At 44.4% G+C, this 25991-nt stretch overlaps 1 protein-coding gene across 1 annotated transcript in view; it reads left to right on the plus strand.

Annotated features, from left to right (window-relative positions):
* The window catches only part of TECPR1 (tectonin beta-propeller repeat containing 1), a 163510-nt gene that overhangs the window by 31452 nt on the left and 106067 nt on the right, over positions 1 to 25991 (plus strand). Inside the window, exons 4-10 of the mRNA XM_082260923.1 lie at positions 1039 to 1161; positions 10544 to 10669; positions 13723 to 13897; positions 16342 to 16442; positions 22236 to 22337; positions 22475 to 22620; positions 24750 to 25219. Coding sequence (XP_082117049.1) covers positions 1039 to 1161; positions 10544 to 10669; positions 13723 to 13897; positions 16342 to 16442; positions 22236 to 22337; positions 22475 to 22620; positions 24750 to 25219 — 1243 coding nt within the window. The remainder of the gene's footprint in view (positions 1 to 1038; positions 1162 to 10543; positions 10670 to 13722; positions 13898 to 16341; positions 16443 to 22235; positions 22338 to 22474; positions 22621 to 24749; positions 25220 to 25991) is intronic.

Here is a 25991-nt window from a genome sequence, read left to right on the forward strand (position 1 = left end):
AAGTCCATTTACATCTGCGGCTCTATAGAGGTGAATGGAGGGTCCGATTGGGCCCACCTTAAAAACACAGGTGGACCCGATCGGATCGATTTTGTGAAAGGGTCCTAAGACTGCTTTCAGACAAAAGCACTGCTGTTTACCGGCACCTTAACTGACCTCAATCTTCACTTCTTCCTCAGGATTCCTGCAGGTATCCCTGACTGCTGCTGTACCCCAGGCGGATTTAGCTGGTTGCTGCTGCTGGGTGTCCTCCAGTGCTGATACTGCTGGTGGGTACTGCTGGCTGGTTCTGCTGGCAGGTACTGCTGTTTGGTTACTGCTGGTGGGTGCTGCTGACTGGAACAGCTGGCTCCTCTGAGACACCAATGGAGATGTGACAGAGGCGGTACTAGGGGAAGCATGTGGCTGCAGTAGAGAGCAGAGCATGCTCTCTACTGCATTTGGTATCACTCCGCCTGTGACAGGAGCCGGAACTATACAGGACGCATCGGCTCTGCTTCCTCTAGTGCGGCTCCGTTCGTCACATTAATGCACGGGAATGGCGGTTCGGGAACCTGCAATCTGGGCCTACGACCCGCCATCCCAGAGCAGGAGGTGGCCCCCCTAGTGATGCCACTGTTTACAACCACTCTAAGCCAATAAAGTGGAATATGCAGTAATATGCAAGTTTCCCATATACTATCCTATTGATTGCTTTGTCTGTGAACTCATCCAGTTCGAGGTCAAGCCCGGAAACACAGAGGGAACCGGGTGCGGGGCCAGAGCTTGAGAACGGGTAAGAAATTCTGTTGTGTTTTATGAAATTGACAGCAGCAGTGGAATTGTTGAGATAGCAATCAATTACAATTCCTGCTTTAATTGTTACCAAAAAGCAATTACTGAGCTCTATTGATACTGTTCTTTTCAAATTTCAAGTTGTATTGAAATACCCCTTTGCATTGCCTGTTGTCATCTGCTTTCACCAGTGGGATTGTTTTGTGTAGAGGGACCTTGTTTTGTAATTTCTGATTATGGTTATTCTGTTATCCCGTGTTATAGGGCTGGACCTATGCTATAGATTTCCCAGCAACATACACAAAGGACAAGAAATGGAATTCTTGTGTACGTCGCAGGCGGTGGATCCGATACAGAAGATACAAGTCTAGAAATACCTGGGCTAAGGTAAATGTTTTATATGAAACAAAGAATAATTGGAATGTCACCACTACTACAATGCAAAGCTGTGACACTGCGATGCATACTGGGGTGGATTTACTTAAGGCAAATAGACTGTGCACTTTGCAAGTGTAGTTGCACTTGTTTTCCTTTGTAAATGTAAATATGGCGAAGCTTCACTTTGTAAGGAACACCTAATTAGGTGCAAGGAAAAAAAAAAAAAAAAAAAACTGCATTTCTCTTTCGCTCATTGACGGACACCACTCCTGATCTTGATAACCATTTGGTTATACTGCCCCCTGCAGGAATAGGACACTAGGCAGAAAAAGAATATGGCTACACCTATGGGCAGTCCCAGGGGGTATACTCCCTCTCTGTGCTATAAGTACTCTTATAGGTACTATAAGTTTTTTTCGGCCTAGTCAAGAGTAAGGACCTAGTTCCTTTCTGGGATCTCTGGTCCTGGCAATTTTTTTTTTTTTTAGATAGAAATTTTTTCTCCTGGATTTTTCCTGTGAGATCTATAATCCACTGCCAGACTGGGCGTTGGACTAGATAATCTAGATCCAGTGGTCACCCCAGTCTGACCAGCGTGCGCGCGCAGACCTGCGCTCCGCGCTAGGTCGGCCGCGACATTGCCCCACTGGACAGGGGCTGGCCTGCGAGTTAAACCCCTCGCAAGGTTGCATCCAACAGGGTCATAGCCGGCAGCCCCTGTGACGGTGGCGGGTATCAGATCCCTGCCCTTCTCACTAACTCGTGACCAAGGACCAGGCAATCTCACACCCTGCCGTCACTTGCGTAACAATGCCACTCTCAGCTGCACCCGGCACAACGATTTTCCAGCTTACGGGACCACAATCTAGATGCCAGCAGGCTGAGAGCGATTGTCACCAGGCTAATTAAGCGATTAACCCTTTCACTGCCACCACCGCTACATCAGGAGCTCAGCAGATGCTCATAATTTTAGAAATACCAATTATGACTTTAGAATAATCAACTGTAACACGCACTGTCACCGCAGACAGGGATGTTCAGAGGATTTATTCTATACAGTAGCACTCTTCAAGAGACAGGTTCATTGTTAGTTTGCATTAAGAGTTTAGGGACAAGTATAACACTTTTCAAAATAAAGTTTAATACTAAAAAGGTTAAAATTGGTGCAAATAAAATATTTACAGAAAAATGGGTTTCAAAGAAATAGAGACACAATTCAGCAATTTAGAATAATAAGATATAGGATTGAGAAGTAAGAATACTTGCAGTCAATGTTCTGAGTATTTATCAGATTGCAGAAGCTGAGCCAGGGTGATTGGTCCTCAAACTTGATAGATGTTTCTTCCTTGATGTTACAATGAGAACTGTCTAACCCCATCTGCCTCTCTCTTTTCTCTCTTTTTCTCTAAGACCGCAGGGGGTGTTACCAGAGGTCCCTGACCAATAAACACAGTGTCCATGGGCGGCCCTAAGGTTTAGACAATAACCAGGAACCTCCCGTATAGACAGATTTATAACATAATTCATATCTCAAAATATGTAACGGTTACATTCTTTAAACTGCTAGTTTATAACTCAGCATGTCATTTGGCTTTAATAGATACTAAACATGAATAACTTTATCATACAGGGAATATCTTATCACTATTTTCTATTCTATATGTGATAGGGTGGTCATGCATGATCTCGTTCCGTTCAGTATTTTATTTCTCCTCCAAATATATACTTTCTAGAGACACATCTTGTTTGTGTTTAAAGTTATGAATTGGTGTGTGCATGTGTTACATCTCTAATTAACAGCTGGGCTGGGGTATTTACGACACAGCTCTGGCCAGCCTTAATGGCTTGCTCGTTTATGACCCGGCCTATACATCTGCCAGGGTTCCTGTCTGTGGAGATAAGGTTCTTTGAAGAGCCGTTTCTTTGAAGTCCAAACCCTGCATTCCAGGAATTAAGGTAGGGAGGGGGCTGTGTGAGTGAGTGGTCTCTGGTCTACCTGTCATGGCTGCTTTAAACAAAATGGTTGCTTGCGGGAGAGGGGTTCTGTCTGGAACGGTGCCCACCCGGTTCCTGGTATGGTAAGCAGCTGTCCTCCCTCCCCCCTGGAGGGTTTTGGGGTGGACGTGGGCCCCTCCTTGGGACAGTCGGACCCCCGGGTTCCCCTCCTTTCTGTCAGGCACCCCCCTTTTCATCTGTCCCTCATCCTACCCCCCCCTCCACTTATTCTGGGGCATTTTGGGTGGTCTGGTCTACGTCCTGGGGTGCGGACAGGACGCTATATGGCTGAACGGCTGTGCTGAGGGGGAATTGTACCTGTTGGGGTCCCCCGTCCTGCCTGGGTCTGTCTTTGAGGCCTAGGTATATCTCCTGGGTCCTCAGAAGCCTCGTGGTGCCGCGTGGGGCCACCCTTTTGTTGTAGACTGTGTGTTGTAGTCCGGCGGCCATTTTGCGGTGGTTTGCCATTGAAAATGACAGTGGAGCCCTGTGGGCGGCCATGACAGTGTAGCCCTCAGAGATGTATAAAGTACTATAGACCCAGACTTGAGTAAAAGTACAAGTGCTCTATCAAAAAAGTGACTTGAGTAGAAGTTGAAGTGCTCTTTAAGCACCACATTTAAGTAGAAGTACTAAAGTATTCAACATTTTTTGTACTGCTAGTATTGCAAGTAGTTTATTTTAAAATTTACTACTCAAGTACTGAAAGTAAAGGTACAAGTATTGTGTTATGTAGTTATTAAAGAAAGTAGTCAAAAGGCCAGGGCCCCCCTCCCATTTTAGATCCCCCTTAGAGCAGGCCAGGGTCCCCCTCCCATTACAGATTCCCCTTAGAGTAGGCCAGGGTCCCCCTCCCATTATAGATCCACCTTAGAGCAGGCCAGGGCCCCTCTCCCATTATAGATCCCACTTAGTGCAGGCCAGGGTCCCCCTCCCATTATACATCCCACTTAGAGCAGGCCAGGGTCCCCCTCCCATTATAGATCGCCCTTAGAGCAGGCCAGGGTCCCCCTCCCATTATAGATTCTCCTTAGAGCAGCCCAGGGTCCCCCTCCCATTATAGAGCCCCCTTAAAGCAGGCCAGGGTCCCCTTCCCATTATAAATTCCCCTTAGAGCAGGCCGGTGTCCCACTCCCATTATAGATCCCCCTTACAGCAGGTCAGGGTCCCCCTCCCATTATAGATCCCCCTTAGAGCAGGCCAGGGTCCCCCTCCCATTATAGATCCCCTTAGAGCAGGCCAGGGTCCCCCTCCCATTACAGATTCCCCTTAGAGTAGGCCAGGGTCCCCCTCCCATTATAGATCCCCCTTAGAGCAGGCCAGGGTCCCCCTCCCATTATAGATCCCCCTTAGAGCAGGCCAGGGTCCCCCTCCCATTATAGATCCCCCTTAGAGCAGGCCAGGGCCCCTCTCCCATTATAGATCCCACTTAGTGCAGGCCAGGGTCCCCCTCCCATTACAGATCCCCCTTAGAGCAGGCCAGGGTCCCCCTCCCATTATAGATCCCCCTTAGAGCAGGCCAGGGTCCCCCTCCCATTATAGATCCCCCTTAGAGCAGGCCAGGGTCCCCCTCCCATTATAGATCCCCCTTAGAGCAGGCAAGGGTCCCCCTCCCATTATAGATTCTCCTTAGAGCAGGCCAGGGTCCCCCTCCCATTATAGAGCCCCCTTAAAGCAGGCCAGGGTCCCCTTCCCATTATAGATTCCCCTTAGAGCAGGCCAGTGTTCCCCTCCCATTATAGATCCCCCTTAGAGCAGGCCAGGGTTTCCCTCCCATTATAGTTTCCCCTTAGAGCAGGCCAGGGTCCCCCTCCCATTATAGATTCCCCTTAGAGCAGGCCAGTGTCCCCCTCCCATTATAGATTCCCTTTAGAGCAGGCCAGTGTCCCCCTCCCATTATAGATTCCCCTTAGAGCAGGCCAGTGTCCCCCTCCCATTATAGATTCCCCTTAGAGCAGGCCAGGGTCCCCCTCCCATTATAGAGTCTCCTTAGAGCAGGTCAGGGTCCCCCTCCCATTATAGAGTCTCCTTAGAGCAGGCCAGGGTCCCCCTCCCATTATAGATCCCCCTTTAGAGTAGGGCAGGCCAGGGCAGGTCTCTCCCCCCATTTAATAGATCCGATCTCCTTAGTGAGTGACTTGACTTCAAGACAGTTCTTACTACTTCTACCTTAGGCTGTCTCGAGTCCTCCAGCCTCTCTCTCCACAGTCCCCAGTCCAGTCCCCCCTGCTAAAAGAAGAATATATTCCTACCTCCATCCAGTTCTCCCACGCTGGTAGTCTAGTAGTCTAGACTCTAGTAACTCACAGTCCCTCCCCCAGCTAGGGCCCAGAGAGATCACTCCGCAGGCAGGTGTCTCTCCTCTCTCGCCACCACCACTTCACTTGAGAGCCGAGCGGGAGGCGGGACTCGGGCCGAGCCGAGGGAAGGCAGAGGTGGCGAGGCTCTGCCCCTGAGCCATCGCATCGGGTCGGGGATTGGTCATGACTTGTGAGTCTCAGAGACAGTGAGACTCGAGTAAAAAAAGTCAGCGGCGGTGCGGGTTTGGAATGTAATGATTCGTAACATTTTTATAATTGTAACGATGCAGCACATAAAAAAAAATATCGGAGTAAAAGTATTAAACTCATCGAAAATATGTACTGAAGTAAAAGTGGAAGTAGGAGAAAAAAATTATACTCTAGTAAAGTACAGATACCGCCTTTTAGTACTTAAGTACAGTAGTGAAGTAGTTCTACTTCGTTACTATACATCTCTGGGAGCCCTGTGGGGGGCGATTTCTGCGGTGGGAGCCCCTCCTCATCCCCTGGTGCTGACTCCCTCCTCATCCCCTGGTGCTGACTCCTGGATCCTTTCACTTCCTGATCGCCGCATGTGAGTGCAGATTATTCTGGTGGTGAGTTTTGGGTTCTCTCCCTCTCTGCTGAAGATCGCTTAGTGCTTGTGCCTGGTGACCAGGTGGTACTGCCAGTGTGGTGGGGGTGGTCCCTTGCAGTGTTTTACACCTTTTTTGTGGGGTCCCCCTGGTGACTCATGGAGTCTTTGGAGCACATCTCCCCACCTGATCCCCTCTCTGAGGCTGCGGGGCCCTCCGAATCCCAACCATCATTTGATGCACTGACGGCATTCCTGGAGTTCTTTGTGTCCCGGGTGGAGGTGGTTTTCGGGCGACAGGCTAGCCGCCTTCCCCTGCCTCATCTGTCTCATCAGGTCCTGACTTTGTTTCGGTCGCCACGGATGTGGGTCATCATGCTGTGTCTGCGACCACCCGCCCGGAATCCTCAGATAGTAAGATTGATTCCTGTACATCTGCAACCGCTCGCGCGAAAAGGCACTGGTGGACGCAGTGATTGTATCTGTGCATGAGACCTTGAAGATGGAGGACACAGCTGCAGCTGCGATGGAGGCGCAGGTTCTCTTTGGCACTCAAACCATCCACAGCAGCAAAGGGGTTTCCTTACCTCGCCTATTTTGACAGAATTGTCGCTAAAGCATGGGGACGACCGAATCGTCCCCGTGGGGTCCCTAAGCGATTTACTAGGCGTTACCCCTATGAGGAGTCCCTTATTAAGAAATGAATTGTTCCACCGGTGGTGGAACCTTCGATTTCCAGATTGAACAAGGCAACTATGAATCTGGTTGAAGAGTTCCCGGCCTTTAAGGATCCGGCTGACAGGAAGGCGGAGGCTGTGGCCCGCAATAAGTTACACTCTTGCTGGTTCAGCACTGAGGTAGGTATTCACCATTACCCTGATGTCGCAAACTCTGACCGAGTGGGCTAAGCTTTTATGCCATTATCTGGAGGGAGAGCAGATTCCCCCTGACTTTGCTGAGCTGGTGGACCAGCTGGTCCAGGGGATGCAGTTTATCTGTGATGCCTCTTTGAATGCGGCTCCCCTAGTAGCTCGGCTCTCTGTTTCGGCAGTGGTCTTTCGGGGTGTCTTTTGGCCTAAATGCTGGTCTGTGGATCAGACTTCTAAAAAGACCTTGACTGATCTCCCCTTTCAAGGAATCGCCTGCTTGGGGCTACCCTGGATGACATCATTAAAGGTCCCACAGGGGGAAAGAGTAATTTTCCTCTGCAGGCTACTAAGGGCAAGGAATCTCGTCCTAGACGTGAGCCCTCCTTCTCGGCTCATAGGAACTTTTTTCGTACCTCAGAGTCGACTGACAAGGGCTCGAAGCCTTTCAGGGCCTCTTCTGGAGGATCTTAACGAACCTTGTCTGGCAAGCCAAGAGCTGGCTTCTCTAGACCCGCAGACAAGACTCCTACAGCATGAAGGTGTGCCTTCACCCTTATCGGGGTGGGAGGACGTCTTCTTTGGTTTCCGGACCCATGGACTTCCCTGGTACAAAACAAGTGGGTCCAAGAGTGGGCTTCTCCAGACCCGCAGACAAGGCAAGACAAGTGGGTCCACTAAGTTGTTTGGTCCGGCTACAAGATTAAGTTTCACTCTTGTCCGCTGGCTAGGTTCTTTTCTTCCAACTTGCGCCTGTCCCCTGGACCGTTTACAGGGTCTTTTTGGGGCTGTACAAAATCTTTTGCTTCAAGGGGTGATTGTCCCTGTTCTGACTTTGGAATGTTTTTACTCAAACTTGTTTACAGTTCCCAGGAAGGAAATCAAGGTGCGTCCAATCCTGGATCTCAAGGAGCTGAACTGCTTTGTGTGGGTGCAGAAATTCAGGATGAAGTTCATTCGCATAGTGGTGGCATCCTTACATCAGGGGGATTTTCTTGCCTCTATCGACATCAAGAATGCTTACCTTCACATTCCAATATGTGTGTCACCAGCGCTTCCTCTGCTTTGCCGTGGGAGAGAAGCATTTTCAGTTTATGGCATTACCCTTTGGTTTGCCTCTGCTCCTCAGGTCTTTACAAAAGTGTTAGCCCTGTGCTAGTGTTGTTAGGCCAACGGGGGTTCGCGGTTCTTGGCTACTTGGAAGCGGAGTCCACTACTGCTCTGGTGGAAAACCTGGAAATCACCATACGAACTCTGAGGGAGTTCGGCTGGATTCCTAATTTTCAGAAGTCTCCTCTGGTTCCGTCCACAAAGCTGTACTATCTGGGTCTGACTCTGGATTCGGCCTTAGCCAGAGTGCTCCTTCCTCTGGAGAAACTCCAGACATTGCAGGCTGCAATTTGTCTCCTGTTGTCCAGCAGATGACCATCCCTGCAGACTTGCCTGATGGTGTCTACCTTCAAGGCGGTTCCATTTGCACAGTTCCATAGGCTGTCCCGCAAGGGTAGATTCTGGCCAAATGAGGCAAGACTCCGCAGCCTCTGGACAATCAGATCCAGCTGAGCTGGGAAACAAAGGAGTTCCTGATATGGTGGCTCTGTTTTCCGGCGCTTTGGCTGGGCAAATACTTCCTTCCCTTGTATTGGACAATGGTCTTCATGGATGCCAGCCTGTCTGGCTGGGGAGGTGTCCTCAGCAAAAATGCTAATGGATAGAGATTTATCTGAGTCTGTGATTCCAACGCTGTTAAAAGTTAGGAAATCTACTTCTAGGAAGATCTACCATTGTACGTGGAGGACATACATTGTGTGGTGTGAGTCTCTTGGGGTTCACCCTAACTCCTTCCCAGTGGCTCAGATTTTTAACTTCCTTCAATGGGGGGTTGATCAGAAGTTGGCCTCGAGTACCATCAAGGGCCAGGTGTCGGCTTTGGCAGTCTTCTTCCAATGACCCTTGGCCACACACTCCCTGGTGCGTACCTTTCTTCAGGGTGTCCGACATTTGGTTTCTCCAGTGTGGTCCTCGCTGCCGCCTTGGGACCTCAATTTGGTGTTTTCCGTCATCTAGAAGCCTCCTTTTGAGAAGCTTCGGGAGATTCCTTTTTTTTATGCTGTCTCAGAAGGTGGCATTTTTGGTGGCTATCCCCTCTGCGCGCAGGGTGTAGGAAGTGGCAGCTTTATCCTGTCATTTATCTTACTTGGTGATTCACAGAGATAAGGTGGTTCTTCGCCCCTGTACAGCGTTCCTCTCAAAGGTTGTCTCTGATTTTCATTTGAATGAAGACCTTGTGTTGCCTTGCCTGTGTCCCAGGCCGAAACATCCGAAGGAACTTGCCTTGCATGCCTAAGATGTGGCCCGGGCAATTAGGGTGTACCTGGCAGCTACGGAGTCTTTTAGGAAGTCTGACTCCCTATTTGTGCTCACGGATGGGCCTCGGAAAGGGCTGTCCGCTTCCTCTGCGACCATTTCCAGATGGATCAGACAGATGGGGATTCGGGCCTATTCCATCAAGGGTCAGGTTCCTCCTTTCCCTCTCAAGACGCACTCTACTCGGGCGCTCAATGCTTTCTTGGCCTACCATCATCAGGCATCAGAGATGCAGGTTTGCAAGGTGGCCCCCTGGTAATTGGTGCACACTTTCCAAAAGTTCTATAAAGTGGATGTGTTGGCATCTACAGATTCTTCCTTTTGGCCGCAAGGTTTTTGAGGCTGCTGTTTAGAGGACTTGATCCTCTTTTAAGGGTGTATTGTTTTTTCAGGTGGGCTCCAGTGGTTTTGGTTGAGCTCCTGTTGCCTGGTTGGCTACTGTTTAGCCTGGGGAATTGTTTTGCTGTTCCCACCCCTCACATTTAACACTGCTTTGGGATGTCCCAATGGTTAAGAAGAATCAGGAGCTGTGTCCATCAATAAATGAAAGAGAAAATTGGATTTACCACAAAATCCATTTCTCTGGTGTTCATTGACAGACACCGCACCCACCCCTATGTGGAGTTGTAATTCTTCTTACACTACTTGTAACAAAACTGAGTACCTATAGCAGGGAGAGGGAGTATACCCCCTGGGACTGCCCATAGGCATAGCCAAATTCTTTTTCTGCCTAGTGTCCTACTCCTGTAGGGGGCAGTATAACCCAATGGTTATGAAGATCATCAGAGAAATTGATTTTACGATAAGTCAAAAATCCATCTTTTTTGATTGCATATGATTGGATGATGAAAAATCAGCAGAGCTTTACCACTTTTACTGCATCTGCACTTGCAAGGTGCACAGTCTATTTGTCTTTAGTAAATCCCCTTCTTGTCTAATATGTCTAAAATGTCATTCAACCCTACATCCCATGAACTTACAGTATGCACAGATTAGAAATGTTCATTTTCACTAGTTGACTACATTTATATGGTGTCGGCATATTACACAATTCTATCCAGATTATATAAAGGCCTTTACATCAATTCTTCCAGTCTTTTGTCCAAAGTACTACAGTCATAGAGAGACCCATGCCACATTAAGGCCAGTTAACCTGTGAGCTGTGGGATGCAACCAAATTACCCAAAAGTATGTAGTAGAAACATGGAGAAACAAACAAATTTCATGCAGATAATTTATCTGGTGTTTCTGGGAGCCGCAGCTTACTCTGCTGTTAAAATGTGTTTCAGATTCCATCCCACATGGATAATAAGCAGCTACCCGATCCTTTAAACGACATATCAGTGGGAGGATGGGAGATCACAGATGAACCTACTGGACGATTGTCTGTCTGGACAGTTTCTTTGCAAGGAAAGGTAAGTGCTGAAATCTTGTGTATTACGTATATTACAGTGAGGAACGTTTCAGTGGCCTAGAGCAAGTATGCAGATTGAGAAAGTCAAGCAAAACAAACTGGTGCCAGGTTGATGATGCAAAGTTCGGAAGTAAGTGTTCGTAATTTCAGCAGGAAAGGGTTTAGCAATAACAGCCTGCTTGTTTCTTGCATGACAATTTTCCTTGAAAGGGATTCTGTCACTAGAATAAAAACTAGAACCAGGTCTGAACCTCGTCTGTTGTAGGGAATGCCCACATGAGGGCTCCTTTACACATCTATGGTGGTCCTGCCCCAAGTTACAGAAGTTTTTGAAAGCAGTTGTTCCATGGAATCAAAAAACCGCGCTCAGACCTACACAGTTCTCACCCCTGCATTATCTGTTTTTTGATGTGCCCTCATCCTTAAAAGCTTATAAAAATAGTGTTACACCAAATCTTTTAAATGCAGTGAAAAGCCTCGTACCCCAGTTCTGGCGAAAGGACCTCTGCCCTACGATCTGAAACTGGAAAAATGAAGTGGACAAAATCATGAGAGATGGATATACAGGCGGTCCCTGGGTTACAAACATCAAAATTTCATATGACTCCTACTTACAAACAGAGGGAGACAACAGGAAGCGAGGAGAAATCTAGCCCTAGGAAGGGAAATTTACTCCTGTAGGAGTTCTCATGGGAAAAAGGTGTCTCTACTGAAGTTTTATCACTAATCCTTGTTTCCACAGCAACCCAAAATTTTCAAAATACAGTTGTCATAGGGACAGAAAGTGAGGTGAAATCTTCTGAACAGGGGTACAGACAGCAAAACAAATGGTACAGGGTTGTTAACCCTTCCCTATGCTATCAAAAAAACGTAAAAAATATTCTTTTGGCTGGAGTTACACTTAAAAAATGTATCTGTTCTGACTTACAAACAAATTCGACCTAAAAACAAACCTACAGTCCCTATCTTGTTTGTAACCCAGGGACCACCTGTAGTAGTTGGATATACACAAGAAAAATTCCAGGACATCTGGTCGGTATGGATGTACTATTCCTTTAAAAATGGTAAGTCGATGACTGAGGATGCAATCTCATAGCAGAGCTTGATGGTTTTGAAGTTTAATATAGCTCTTCTAAACTAGAGTTATTTGCTTAACACACATATAAAAGAGACATTTTTGAGAAAGTCGGTCACTTTATAGATCAACGAGAGATTGTATAATCCGTACCATCCTTTTTGTCTGGTTCCTTTTGGTGTGTCTTAGTTTTTTATTGATGTATCCTTTTTCTCTTTTCTTCCTGTGGTATCAAAGTGTCAATGATACATGTGTGATATACTTTAAACACAATATGATGTTCAGTGTAACTTTAATGATGATACAATCCTTGAGGCTTTTAAATGCTTTAGATAACTGACATGATCCACTCTAGAAAGCCTACGATGTACTGTTTGTAATTTCTATACGCTTTACAATACAATGGTGTGAGTCCCCATTCACACTGGGGCGACCTGTGAGGCGACCTGGTCGCCTCACGGGTCGCCGTAGGTCACCTTCCATAGGGAAGCTGCGGACCCGTTCTAATAGGAGCGACACAAGTCGCTCCGACTTAGAAAAAGGGTCCGGAGCTTCTTTGGGGCGACCCGGAGCGACCGTCATAGACTTCAATGTTATGAAGTCCGTGGCGGCCGCTCCGTGGTCGCGGCGCACTGCTCGCACCGCGACCTCGGAGGTCGCCCCTGGAAGTCGGATCGCTCCAGTGTGGACGGGCCTTAATGACAGAACGTTTGACACATTCTGTTTTGGCTTTGTAATCTGTCAAATTCTTTATTTTGCTAAACAAAACTTTTATATATAAAAAAAAATAGATTATGCAAAAAAGAATGAAAACTAGAAAATAAAATCAGCCTGTAAAGAAGACTTTTTGCATGCCCACACTGCAGATTATGTTTCTGTTGAAGAGCTAAAGATTCCTCTAGAATGACGCTTCTGGGAGTGTCTGGTCTTCATTTGTGGTCGGAGGTCTTCATGGGTGCTCTTTGATCTGCCGGGCCCTATGTCACTCCAGAACATAGCCGTGTTTTAGGGGCTAGCAGGTCAAACCACTCTGCTCAGCGGGTAACCAAGTGTCCCGCTCACCTAGAAGAGTGTTGGATGTCTTCTGCAGTAGTAACTCCTTAACAAAACAAAGGTCATTGATGCAGGCAGTGGGACAGGCAAGCATTCAAGTGGTTGTAAAGGCACAAGCTTTTTCACCTTCAGTGTGCAGCAGCCCCCCCTAATACTTATTGGCTTTTGGCAGCAGGGGGAGCCATTGGCTCCCGCTGCTGTCAATCACAGCCATAGAGTCAATCAGGACATGGAGGGGGTGGGAGAATGGACACACAGAGCCGTGGGTCCAGGGCGTGCCTGCTTGGGTGCCCCCAGAGCATGCTGCTTGCTGTGGGGGCACCCTGCAGGAGGAGGAGAGAGGAGCACTGGTGTGGGCCCGAGAAGAGGAGGATCCAGGCTGCTCTGTGCAAAACCATTGCACAGAGAAGGTAAGTATAACATGTTTGTTATTTTAAACAAAAAAATAAACGAGATTTTATTATTGCTTTATGTCTTTTCTTTACAGGCTTAGTGCCGGTTCACACTAACGCGGCACAACTTTGGGGGCGACCTGTGAAGTTGCGTGCACCGCGACTTCCGCGCGACTTGCACAGACTTCATATAATGAATGTCTATGCAAATTGCTCTGATGTCGCCCCGAAGTAGTACAGGAACCTTTTTCTAAGTCGGAGCGACTTGAGTCGCTCCTATTAGAACGGCTCCCGTAGCACACAATGGACCGCGACTTGTCAGGCTGACCAGTCACCTGACAAGTCGCGGTAGTGTGAATGGGGTCTTAGTCTAAAAGTAGGCTTGATTTGAAGAAACAATTCTCGGCTGATCAACATAAAATTCTACTTTAGTTTAGGACAAAACTCTGGTCCATGCGATCAACGGTCATGTTGAAGACTTTAGTGTGAAAAAAATCTGAATATTTGTACCAGTAAAACGTATTTTGTGTTTAGGTTTGGTACAGAGAAAATGTTTGCCATGACAATCCTGAGGGCTCATCTTGGTTGGAAATAGAAACTCCCAGCGAGGTTATTCAGATCAGTTGTGGCCCGTATGACCTCTTGTGGGCTGCTCTCTGGGAAGGCCAAGCAATTGTGAGAGAAGGGATCAGCAGGAACTGCCCTAAAGGTAATTATATATAGCTTAATTTAGAAGCAGGCACATGTAGAACTCTGATACTGGTGTTGATCATCCATTCAAAATTGTAGATCATTCCACATCAGAGTTTCAGTCTTTCCACAGCTTGTGAGTGGAAGCAATTTCCACATAGATGATGAAGGCTCCTTCACCTTTTTACTGGAAGACCAAACTGTGGGAGGACTGAAACTGGAAGTGGAACTCCAGCCAACCTTTTTGTAGTTTTGGTAGAGTTGGGAAACAGTGAGAACAGATTTGTATTACTATGCCTGGTTAGTGAGGTTTTACCTTTTTTCGGTTTGATCATTGGGGCAGGAAATGTTACAATAGTGACTTCATGTTTCACATTTAAAACATTTGCCCTAAAGGAAAAGTATAGCGTATTTTTAGTGTGCACATATTTTACACTATTATTGCAATGCTTAAAAATAATTTACATCAAACTGATCCCACTCATTAACATCAAAAAACACTTATAAGGCTATGGGGTTGATTTACTACAGGCAAATAGACTGTGCAATCTGCAAGCGCAGTTACTCCAGAGCTTGGTAAATGAGCAGAAGCTCTGCTGACTTCCATAATCATTTTTGTTTTCCTTGCATGCGACTGGGAATTCTTTGCAAAGTGAAGCTTTACCTCATTTACTAACCATTGGAGCAACTGCACTTTCTATTTGCAAAAATAAATAAGATAAAAATAAATAAGTGTTGGTACCAGAGATACCTATTCATCCACAACTCATGGTCAAACATAGCAAGAAATAAAGATATGGAAGGGAAACAAACAAAAGGAGTCCCTACCCCATATATAGAGACTAAAGGATGTAAGGTATCAAATCAGTGAGCATAGCAGATAGTTAAATATAAACCATGATAATTTTATTTTACAAATAGATAAAATTAATAAAGAACATCATAAGTTTTAAAAAACGACAACAAATCTCAGTTCATAGAGTTAATAGAGACAGTCTGATACAGGTAAAGGTCTCTACAATGTCGGTCAATTGGGCTGACGCATTTCGCAGAAGGATTATGTTCACGTAGTACTTCTTCAGAGACCTTTAACATTGGCCAACTTCATAGAAAAGATACATAAAGAAACAAAAATAGAAGTACAGATACTCAATGTATACATATATATGCATATATTATCACATATTATCTAATGCTCACCAACGACCCATCTGTTGACAAGATTAGACAGTATTAACCGATCACATGGTGGACCAGGGTCAGTATCATGCCCAAAAGGAAGAGGACCAGGAGTGCGAGCACCCCAAAACTGACCCTCCTTGGAAGATATCGGACCATGCAACAATAAGGTGAAGCCAAAACAGGTCAGGTTAGCCCACATATGGAGATGGCTCACACAGCCAGTAATTCCAGGCTTATTGGGTATCAAACCTATAACAAAATCAACAGAGCGTATAGTGAGCTTGGTAAACACTTGTAAAAAACACTTAGTAGTTGCCGCCCTAAAACTTTCTATTTCCCTTTAGTAAATCAAACCCTAATGTTTTCTTTAAGCTCTGCTATCATTTAGCATGATGTATTAAAGGGGGAGGCACATAAAAGATAAAACTTGACTGCATATAAATATATGAGCATAGGAGCAAAGAAGATAGATGTATTCATTTCATAATTCTGATAATCTATGGAATTTAAAGCTACTCTCCATGCTGCCTCTCTTACCTCACATGTCCTCCCACCCCCTCCCTCCTCTAACTAATCACCGGTATAATACAGAAAATCCTACTTAAATACCCCATTTATTTACCTAACTCCCTGGTCACATGACATTCCAGTCCCAAGTCTTCTCTCTTCTACAGAGAAAAGGAGGTTGGGTTCTTTATTTGGGTGTCAGTGTCACACCCTGTGTGTTGTGTACGCTTTCTTTTGGCTGTCTAGTATCAGGGTCCTAATAGGACTTAGAAGAGGAACTGAAGTAAAAATGTCAGTGCGAGGGAAATGGCGGGGAACAGCATGGGCAGTCATATCTGCATCGCTGGATTACTTGTCTGTTGCACCCAAAAATGGCACAGATGAGGGACATGGATAGCGGACTTAGGTGAGTATAGAATTTAATTTTCAACATAAAAAAATTGTGGTGGGGTGTAAGGATGTGATTAGGGGGGTGTTGGGGATTTTCGATTTTTGCCCAGAAATGGGCTTTAAATTATTTTTTATGCTTTTCCACTATACCAGAGTTATCTAATACTTTATGTATGATCACATACAGAAGAAAAGCCTACTATGAATCCTATTGGCAATTCTATTTTAGAGCAAACATTGCTGGAAGTGACACAAGATGGTTCTAAAAGTGTTCATTTAACCTCTTCCTGTACATTGAGGGGAAGAGACAGTACAGTAGTTCTCCCAGTGTGCACTGTGTGCAGTTTATGTGAATTTTCTCTGATAATCTCTTTGTAATGGTAGGTAATTCCTGGACTATTGTGGAAGCACCAACACCTGGAGATGGGATCATGCACGTGTCTGTTGGTGTGAACGTAGTATGGGCCGTGACAAAAGAACGAAAAGTAAGGCTACATGCTTTATTGCCATACATTTGAGATGGTTTTTTGAGGAACAGATCTAAAAGTGGACCTGCCTTATCAATTTGTACTTCCTGTACAGAGCTGCAACAAGTTAATGTTCAATGGATAATAGATAGTGGTTGGAAGTTTAGAAATGTTTCCTGAGGGCTCCCTGTTAAGAATGGACAATGGCAGTGTGACTTCTCTAGGCTTTTATTCATGATGTAATTGAATCCTACTGAATTTATGTGCAGTATTCTACTAAATATTGGTTCGCAATGAATTGTGCTAGATTTCAAGACAGCACTACCTTTTATGAAAATGGGATGGCAGAATTTTACTGGAGATTAAGTCTTCGGTGCAAATTTTTTAATTCTGTTCAGAAAGTATAACTCAAAAATGGCTAGTAGTTCACACTTACAAAAACATCCTCCAGATCCATTCTAGATGGGTCTCTGCATGCACGTTTGTACTGTTTTTTTACGCGTTCCGGTGCATTTTTATTGCATTATTAAAGCGTTTCCAGGTGCATTCCAGATGCTTTTTTTCTGCTTTTTTTTTTTCACTGTATTTGGGTTTGGCATTTTTGATGTGGGTTCGTTCCGGTGCATTTTTGATGCGTTTTACCGTGTTCCAGTACAGTTCTGTGCAGGAAAACTGCACAAAACAACTTTTTTTTTCTGGAACCAGAACACGCTGGAACTGCGTGCAGTGGTGTGAACTATGCCATTGAAAACCATGTAACCTACTTTCAATGCGTTTTGGATGCAGAAAAAACACATAGAAGGGCCTTTCACACCACATGCAGTGTGTGCTTTTTTTTTTGCATCCAAAAATGCATGGAAAGTAGGTTATATGGGTTCCAATGGCATAATTTACAGTGCGTTTCAGTGCTTTTCAGTTCCAGAAAAAAAGTACAAAATGGTGATTTTTTTCCCTGCACAGAACTGTACTGGAATACAGTAAAAAGCACCAGAAATCCAAAAAAAAAAAAAAAGTATCTGGAATGCCCCTGGAAACGCATCAAAAATACGTTAAAAAAAGCACATGCAGAAAGGCATCCAGAACTGGCCTTTATGAAACTGAGAATTTTTTTCTAAGTTCACTTCTCAGCAGTTCTCAGAGGAAAATTATCTCCTCTGGCACCATGTTTATGAAGCGGAGAACTTCAGTTCTCACAGGGAGAACAGAGAAGTTTTTCCTCTGAAAACGGCCGAGATTTGTGTACAAGTGAATGGGCCGCCTGTAATCTCGTGAGACATAGCGAGATTACAGTACGAGAAAATCACTGGTGCCTGTTTATTAGATTACAGATTATCACTGCTGAGTACACGTGCATTTGACCCCCCCCTCACCTAATGTTATTAAAATAATTAGTCCCCCTACATAAATATATATATATATATATATATATATACAGTGGGTACGGAAAGTATTCAGACCCCCTTAAATTTTTCACTCTTTGTTATATTGCAGCCATTTGCTAAAATCATTTAAGTTCATCCTTCTTCCTCATGAATGTACACATAGCACCCCATTCTGACAGAAAAACACAGAATTGTTGACATTGTTGCAGATTTATTAAAAAAGAAAAACTGAAATATCACATGGTCCTAAGTATTCAGACCCTTTGCTCAGTATTTAGTAGAAGCCCCCTTTTGATCTAATACAGCCAGGAGTCTTTTTGGGAAAGATGCAACAAGTCTTTCACACCTGGATTTGGGGATCCTCTGCCATTCCTCCTTGCAGATCCTCTCCAGTTCTGTCAGGTTGGATGGTAAACGTTGGTGGACAGCCATTTTTAGGTCTCTCCAGAGATGCTCAATTGGGTTTAAGTCAGGGCTCTGGCTGGGCCATTCAAGAACAGTCACGGAGTTGTTGTGAAGCCACTCCTTCATTATTTTAGCTGTGTGCTTAGGGTCATTGTCTTGTTGGAAGGTAAACCTTCGGCCCAGTCTGAGGTCCAGAGCACTCTGGAGAAGGTTTTTGTCCAGGATATCCCTGTACTTGGCCGCATTCATCTTTCCCTCGATTGCAACCAGTCGTCCTGTCCCTGCAGCTGAAAAACACCCCGACAGCATGATGCTGCCACCACCATGCTTCACTGTTGGGACTGTATTGGACAAGTGATGAGCAGTGCCTGGTTTTCTCCACACATACCGCTTAGAATTAAGGCCAAAAAGTTCTATTTTGGTCTCATCAGACCGGAGAATCTTAATTCTCACCATCTTGGAGTCCTTCAGGTGTTTTTTTAGCAAGCTCCATGCGGGCTTTCATGTGTCTTACACTGAGGAGAGGCTTCCGACGGGCCACTCTGCCATAAAGCCCCGACTGGTGGAGGGCTGCAGTGATGGTTGACTTTCTACAACTTTCTCCCATCTCCTGACTGCAGTGATCTTTGGGTTCTTCTTTACCTCTCTCACCAAGGCTCTTCTCCCCCGATAGCTCAGTTTGGCCGGATGGCCAGCTCTAGGAAGGGTTCTGGTCGTCCCAAACGTCTTCCATTTGAGGATTTTGGAGGCCACTGTGCTCTTAGGAACCTTAAGTGCAGCAGAAATCTTTTTGTAACCTTGGCCAGATCTGTGCCTTGCCACAATTCTGTCTCTGAGCTCTTCAGGCAGTTCCTTTGACCTCATGATTCTCATTTGCTCTGACATGCATTGTGATCTGGAAGGTCTTATATAGACAGGTGTGTGGCTTTCCTAATCAAGTCCAATCAGTATAATCAAACACAGCTGGACTCAAATGAAGGTGTAGCACCATCTCAAGGATGATCAGAAGAAATGGAAAGCACCTGAGTTAAATATATGAGTGTCACAGCAAAGGGTCTGAATACTTAGGACCATGTGATATTTCAGTTTTTCTTTTTTAATAAATCTGCAACAATGTCAACAATTCTGTGTTTTTCTGTCAGTATGGGGTGCTATGTGTACATTCATGAGGAAGAAGAATGAACTTAAATGATTTTAGCAAATGGCTGCAATATAACAAAGAGTGAAAAATTTAAGGGGGTCTGAATACCTTCCGTACCCACTGTATATATATATATATATATATATATATATATATATATATATATATTGTAAGGGATTCACTCAGTGGTAGGCGTGGATGACCCCTTGGGGGGTGCGTTTTCACAAGAAGATAGCCGAGAAGTGCTTGCAAACAACAGTTTGGTTTATTAATGCATTTTTCTTCACCAGACTGCAAGCGTCAAAACCAGAAGGCTACCTTCTCACACTGGAACCTACCTAAGAGTCTGTCCCCAACCTACTGTTGGGCTGACTTTCTTATCCTACAGCGGATACTCAACAGTCCATGTTTTATCTCTTCACACAGCACATGTTCATTTAACAGGTCCCTTTACTCTTCACAATGAGAATGTCCCCTTGCTTGTCTCTTCACATGGCAAACATTCCTTTATTTCTTCCACATAGAAATAGTTTGTTTTCTCACCTTTGAGAAGTCTTCACAACTGGTTAATTTCCCCTTCACACAGGAAATGTCCATTGGTTTCTTTTCACCTAGAAACGATCCAAGACCTCACTTCAAGTAGTCTTCACACTTGTTACCCTCCTCAGCTTCACATCGCTTTAGGAGGTCTTCCCCATGCTCACACAGCTTTCAGGGGGCACACGTCTGTCTGTCCTCCTCTCCCAGCCCACACGGCGACAGGAGGCAGCAATCCTGAGACTTCCTTTGGACAAATTATAGAGGCCTTCATTTCCTCATTCCGAACAGCTGAAGGCCTTTCAACTTCCTGCTGGCTCTCTCTTCAGCCGACACCCAATAGTAATTGGTGAACTTTCCAAACCAGGTGGGAATGTGTCTCCTCTCTGTGACTACATCCCCAGATTTACCTGACTTCCTGTCACAATATATATATATATATATATATATGTATATATATATGTATATATATATCACACATTAAAGATATATATGTGTGTGTGTATATATACAGTTAAACCTTGGATTGCGAGCATAATTCATTCCGGAAGCATGCTTGTAATCCAAAGCACTCTTATATCAAAGCGAATTTCCCCATAAGAAATAATGGAAACTCAGATGATTCGTTCCACAACCATTCATTCATAAATCCTTCAATTTATAGTCCATATAAAAAGATTATAGCATTGCGATAGGTTATATAACCATAAAATGTCCATCCACAAATAGCCGCTTCCACAACGGGATTAGAAGCAAAATCCAGCAGGAGCTACAGAGTATCAAAGAGAAGAGTGGCACCTCTAAGTGTAGCAATATGGTTCCATTTAATGAAGGTGCAATATTTAGCAACTCACAAGGTTGATGAATAAAACAGGCACATCTAAGTATGTAGGCATCCGGGGTAAAGCTGTCCACATAGACTATCTTCTGCACCGCCGGCTGCCAGTCTGTAATCCTGACCGGGAAGACCACCCTGCAGTAAAGCGATCTGAAAGCGAGGGGCAACATGGAAGGGATGACGTAGATGGCGATGCGGAGGATGGTCCTATGTGGACAGCTTTACCCCTGATGCCTGCATCCTTAGATGTGCCTGTTCCAATCATCAACTATGTGAGTTGCTAAATGTTGTACCTTCATTAAATGTAACCATATTGCTACACTTAGAGGCGCCTCTCTTCTCTTTTATACTCAGCTGTGACTTGAGGCTACTTGTATATCAAGACATCGCTTGTAAACCAAGTCAAAATTTATTTGAAAATTTTGCTTGTCTTGCAAAGCGCTCTCAAACCAAGTTACTCTCAAACCAAGGTTTTACTGTGTATATATATATATATATATATATATATATATATATATATATATACACATACATAAATATGGCTGGGGGACATGTTTACTATGTTGGGGGGTCTGATTGAGGAAGAAGGTAGTCAATAATCTTCCTTCTTCCCCCCCTCAGTTCTCCCCTGATTCCGTCTTCTCTCCCCAATTCTCTACCTCTGAGATGGTGAATCTGGGAGTGTGAATTCTGGCACAGATCGCCAGGGAAGTGCGGAGATCGCAGCTTCATAAACTGACCGTTTCTGTGTCAGTCAATGACAGATTCTCCGTGTGCGTAGATGATCAGCGAAGAACATGTTCTCCCCCGATCATCTCAGTTTCATAAACCAATAATGATCCGAGATGAGCTGCAATCAGCAGGATCACTCTAGTGCACCAGTCATCAGTGCACAGAACAATAGAGCCTTCTTACAGCAGCTCTTTTGTCTTACTCAATAGATTTTTGGAGGAAATTTTTGGTTCCTTTAGTCCCTCCTCACCAGTCTTCTGGGTTATACGTTCTCATTGCTTTAAAAGCCTTTCTTCATAGAAGTCATTTTTTTTTGTAAACTGCACAGTTGCTGGCCAGCAAGCCTAAAAGAGCTGTATGCCATTTGCGATAACTGGCTCTGTAATATTTAGATGTATCTGAATTTTACAACAGAGGTTCTGGATGTACAGTTGGTGTAAAAATAAATTATTTGCCTGTCTCTATCTACCACCCTGAAATACTGTAGGGAATAATCCCTTCGTTTCTGGATATGTGATGGAATGAGCACATCTGTAGGTAATGTAAAAATTCTAAACTGGTTGTAGGACTACATTGCACGTGCCTAGTGCCCCAAAAGCCCCAAATTCTAAGATGCTCCATTAAGAAAATGTTCACACTTCTAGCAGCGATCATTGCTGACTTGACTATCCTACTTCTTGGACATTTCTACAAGCCCATTCACAATAGTAATATATAGATATACTGTTATCATAACTCTTTGTTAACCTCAGATCTGTTGATTTATTCCCATCCAGGTGTGGTTCAGAAGGGGAGTTAACTCACACAACCCTTGTGGCACTAGCTGGATTGAGATGGTGGGAGAAATGGCTATGTTGAGTGTGGGACTGAATGATCAGGTACCTAATATAAAAGTTCTTCTTGCAGCCATTTATTTGCAGATTACTAATGCATGTAATACGTTGGCTAAAAAACACCTATTGTCTGGATATTCTCATATAAGTGCTTTATTTTTATTCTTTTTTATCCAATTCAGGTCTGGGGAATTGGATATGATGACAGAGCAGTGTATTTCCGCCAAGGAGTCACCCCGAGTGAGCTCAGTGGAAAAATGTGGAAAGCTGTTGTGGTCAGTCGGGAAAATGAAAGGTCAAACTCTGGAAGTGTCTCTAGCTTACTAAGGTGATAACTCATTTTCTCTTATCTTTTAAGTGAAACCAAGTGCTTGTATTTGCATGTAGTAGTGTTTTATGTCTGCATAAGTAAATCTGAAGATCGTAGACCAGTAATGTTCATCTGGTGATCTAGGGGCTGTATATGGCCTTCCAGTTTTACCTTGGAGGCCCTCATTTGTTACAGGGCTGTTTATAAATTAGAGGGGGGAGGAGCTATCTTTTTTTGGAGGTTTCCTTTTTTTTAAGCACCTACCTGGTTCTAGAGGGCGTATTTGAGATTATTAAGCTAACGGGGAGTCTAAATGTGTACATTTCTCCAGAGGAAGACTTTCAAGTTGGTCATGATTCACTTTGAGGCCCCCACATCCATTTTCCTCTGCTATTAACCTCTTGTTTTAGAATCAGCAGCGCGTGTTTGAAAGCGCTATATCATATATGGATAGGCTGGGCAATTAAATGTAGTTTTAAAGTCTAGGTGTTTTTTTTCCTTTTACCTCCTCTATTCTTGAATTCACTCCTGCTGCTGTCAGTAAAATCCTGTGAGGAGGGACTGGGTTTCGGGGCTGACCCTCGCTGTGTTTGTCTATGGGACAAACAGCCGGCTTGGGAGCAAGCTCGCATGGGTGTCCCCAAGCACAGCGCTTACTATGGGGGCACTTAAAAGGAAGGAAAAGCGGAAATCACTTGCATGGGACCATCAAAAAAGAGGAGAAAAGATCACTTTGTGCAATGTTGTTGCAGCGCGTCTGTAAGTGTATCATGTTTTTTATGTTATGTTTAATCTGTTTATTAGATCTTCAAAGCAGGTCAACAGTAGTCGTACACAATGCATCTGGGCAAATGATGCATAATAATGAATACAATGACAGAGACCTACAGTAGTACAGCAAGAATTTTAAGAAGGAAAAACTTAGTCTTAAATATCACTTCAAGAGAAAACCTTCTACCGATAACCGATACACAAACAGAACATGTATTTATTGTCTGGAAGCATATCACCTGCCTGTTGCAGCCCAGCATGTTTACTAACATTTTACCATGATATTAACCTAAAAAACATGTCTGTCTTTGTTCACTCAAGTGGAATAGTCACAATCTGAAGCACTTCTAATGTTTTAAATGACACTTAACTGTCCGTGTGTAGACTCCAGCCATCCAAAATACATTTTCAAAGTAAAGACACATATTTAGTCTTAAAGTGGTATTAAAGCTTCAGCTTAAAAAAAAAAAAAAAACAAGCATGTCATACTTACCTGCTCTGTTAGTGGTTTTGCACAGAGCAGCCCCAATCCTCTTCTTCCCGTGTCCCCTGTCGACGCTCCTGACTCTTCCCCCTTCACCAGTGCCCCCAATAGCAAGTTGTTTGCTATGGAGGTACTGGTGCATGCTCGCTCCCGAGCCCCGCTCTATGCATCCATAAGACACATAGACTTGCAGCTCGGACTCACCCCCGCACTCTCCTCATTGGCCCACTGGCTATAATTGACAACAGTGGGAGCCAATGGCTCCTGCTGTCGTGTCTCAGCCAATGAGGAGAGGAAGTCCAGGGACAGCCCAGGCTCCTGTGCTCATCGCTGGATCGAAAGGGGGCTCTCAGGTGAGTATTAGGGAGTGCTGTGGGAGGTGCAACACACAGAAGGTTTTTTACCGTCATGCAAAGAATGCATGATGTTATAAAACCTTCTGACTTTTCAACCACTTTAACTATGTGCAGTCAGTGTTCAAGGGGAGCCACTAACTATGAATATCAACCCCCAAGACCTTGTAGACATACTGTATACATTAGAGCAGTTTATACAGCAAGTTAAGGTGTCCTAAATGTATTAGGTTGTGTCCCAATCATTGAAGGATAATAGAGGGTGGGAGAACCCTCTGTGTTATACGCAGGATGTGAGCTGCTTCCCTTTACAAAAAGGCTAGGGATTAATGAGCAAGCTTGTTGCACATTTTGCAAAGTTTATTTAATGAAATCAGCTTTTGAATGAGGCAGTTCTTTTATGAAACCATTGTTGAATCAAATATGTTATTGTTGTTTGTATGGATAGCATTATACAAAGATCACTCTGCATTGATTTAGATTGGGCTGTGTATAGGGAATTTGGCCTCATGAAGTGATTTATTTGTTTAATGTTTTAGTGCTGGCTGTTTTTTTGGAGATGAAGTCAAGGATCAGTCTGATTCCACCATCCCATCAGATGTAGACTCGGATGCTGAACACACTCTTGCACAGGAGCTGAAGCTCAACACATCTGAAGTCCAAGAGGTCACAAGTCCAATTCCTGACGAACAAACTGAAAAACCAAGCACAGTTCCCTCTTCTGACCCCCAAGAAGGAAACAGCCTAAATACTGAATCACCTACTGAACCTTCCACAAATTCTAGAATGACCAGGGCTCCCCAGTGGAGCAGTATTGATCTGGCAGAAGCTAAAATTAATGCACTCCAACCTTCTGATGACAAACCCAGCCTATCATTATTGGAGCCTTTCTCCACAGGAGCCGAGGAACCTTTTGCAAATGATTTATATCCCTTATGGACCTGGGTGTCTGGGGGAGGTTGCTTGGTTGATTCTGTTATTCCTCTGAAATGGTTCTCTCGTCCAACAGGTGAATATTTATTTTTATATACTTTTATTGTTTTCCACAATCGCTTTATCCATATGTTAGCTACCAGGATCTGGCTGATAATAAAAAATGGGCACAACATTATAATGGTATTGTAAAATCTCTGTTATATTTATCTACAACGGTATCGTTTTTGTTTCTTGGTGTTAGTTACCTGCTCTATTGGTGATTTTACTGGGTGTTTAGGCCCTATGTTTCTGTGATGCTCACTTAGTTCTAATGTCTTCTTATTATAAGACTAGTTTGTGGAGTTTCATGATCTTTAAAGTGTACCTTGGATAAAAATGGCAAGTGTTATAGCTAAATGCTTACTCTCATTTATTGGCCTTTTAACTTGCTGGAGGCCATAAATCACATCAGAAGGGTAGTTTCAACTTCTCCTTATAGCCCGCCGCAATGGAAAATACCATACCACACCCGGGGGGATTAAGATAGCTATACTTGGTCAGGAAATCATTATAGAACTAGTGGATGCTGAGTGATCTACACTGTTTTACATGTGAGTGCAGTCGTTTTCTCTAATTAATTAACAAGCTTTTCCTGTTTGAGCTCACGCAGCCTAAACCCCTGAGAAGGGATAAGAGGATTTGGAGTTTTCTCTGACCTGGAGGAGGAGTGACACATGGGAGTTTATTTACTAAAGCTAGAGAAATCAAAATTAGTCACAGTTCTGCATAGAAACCAATCAGCTTCCGGGTTTTATTGCCAAAGCTTAATTGAACAAGCTGAGGTTTTATATGCAGAATTGCGACTA

Source organism: Pelophylax lessonae (genome assembly GCF_965119305.1).
Source record: "Pelophylax lessonae genome assembly, chromosome: 6".
NCBI lineage: Eukaryota > Metazoa > Chordata > Amphibia > Anura > Ranidae > Pelophylax > Pelophylax lessonae.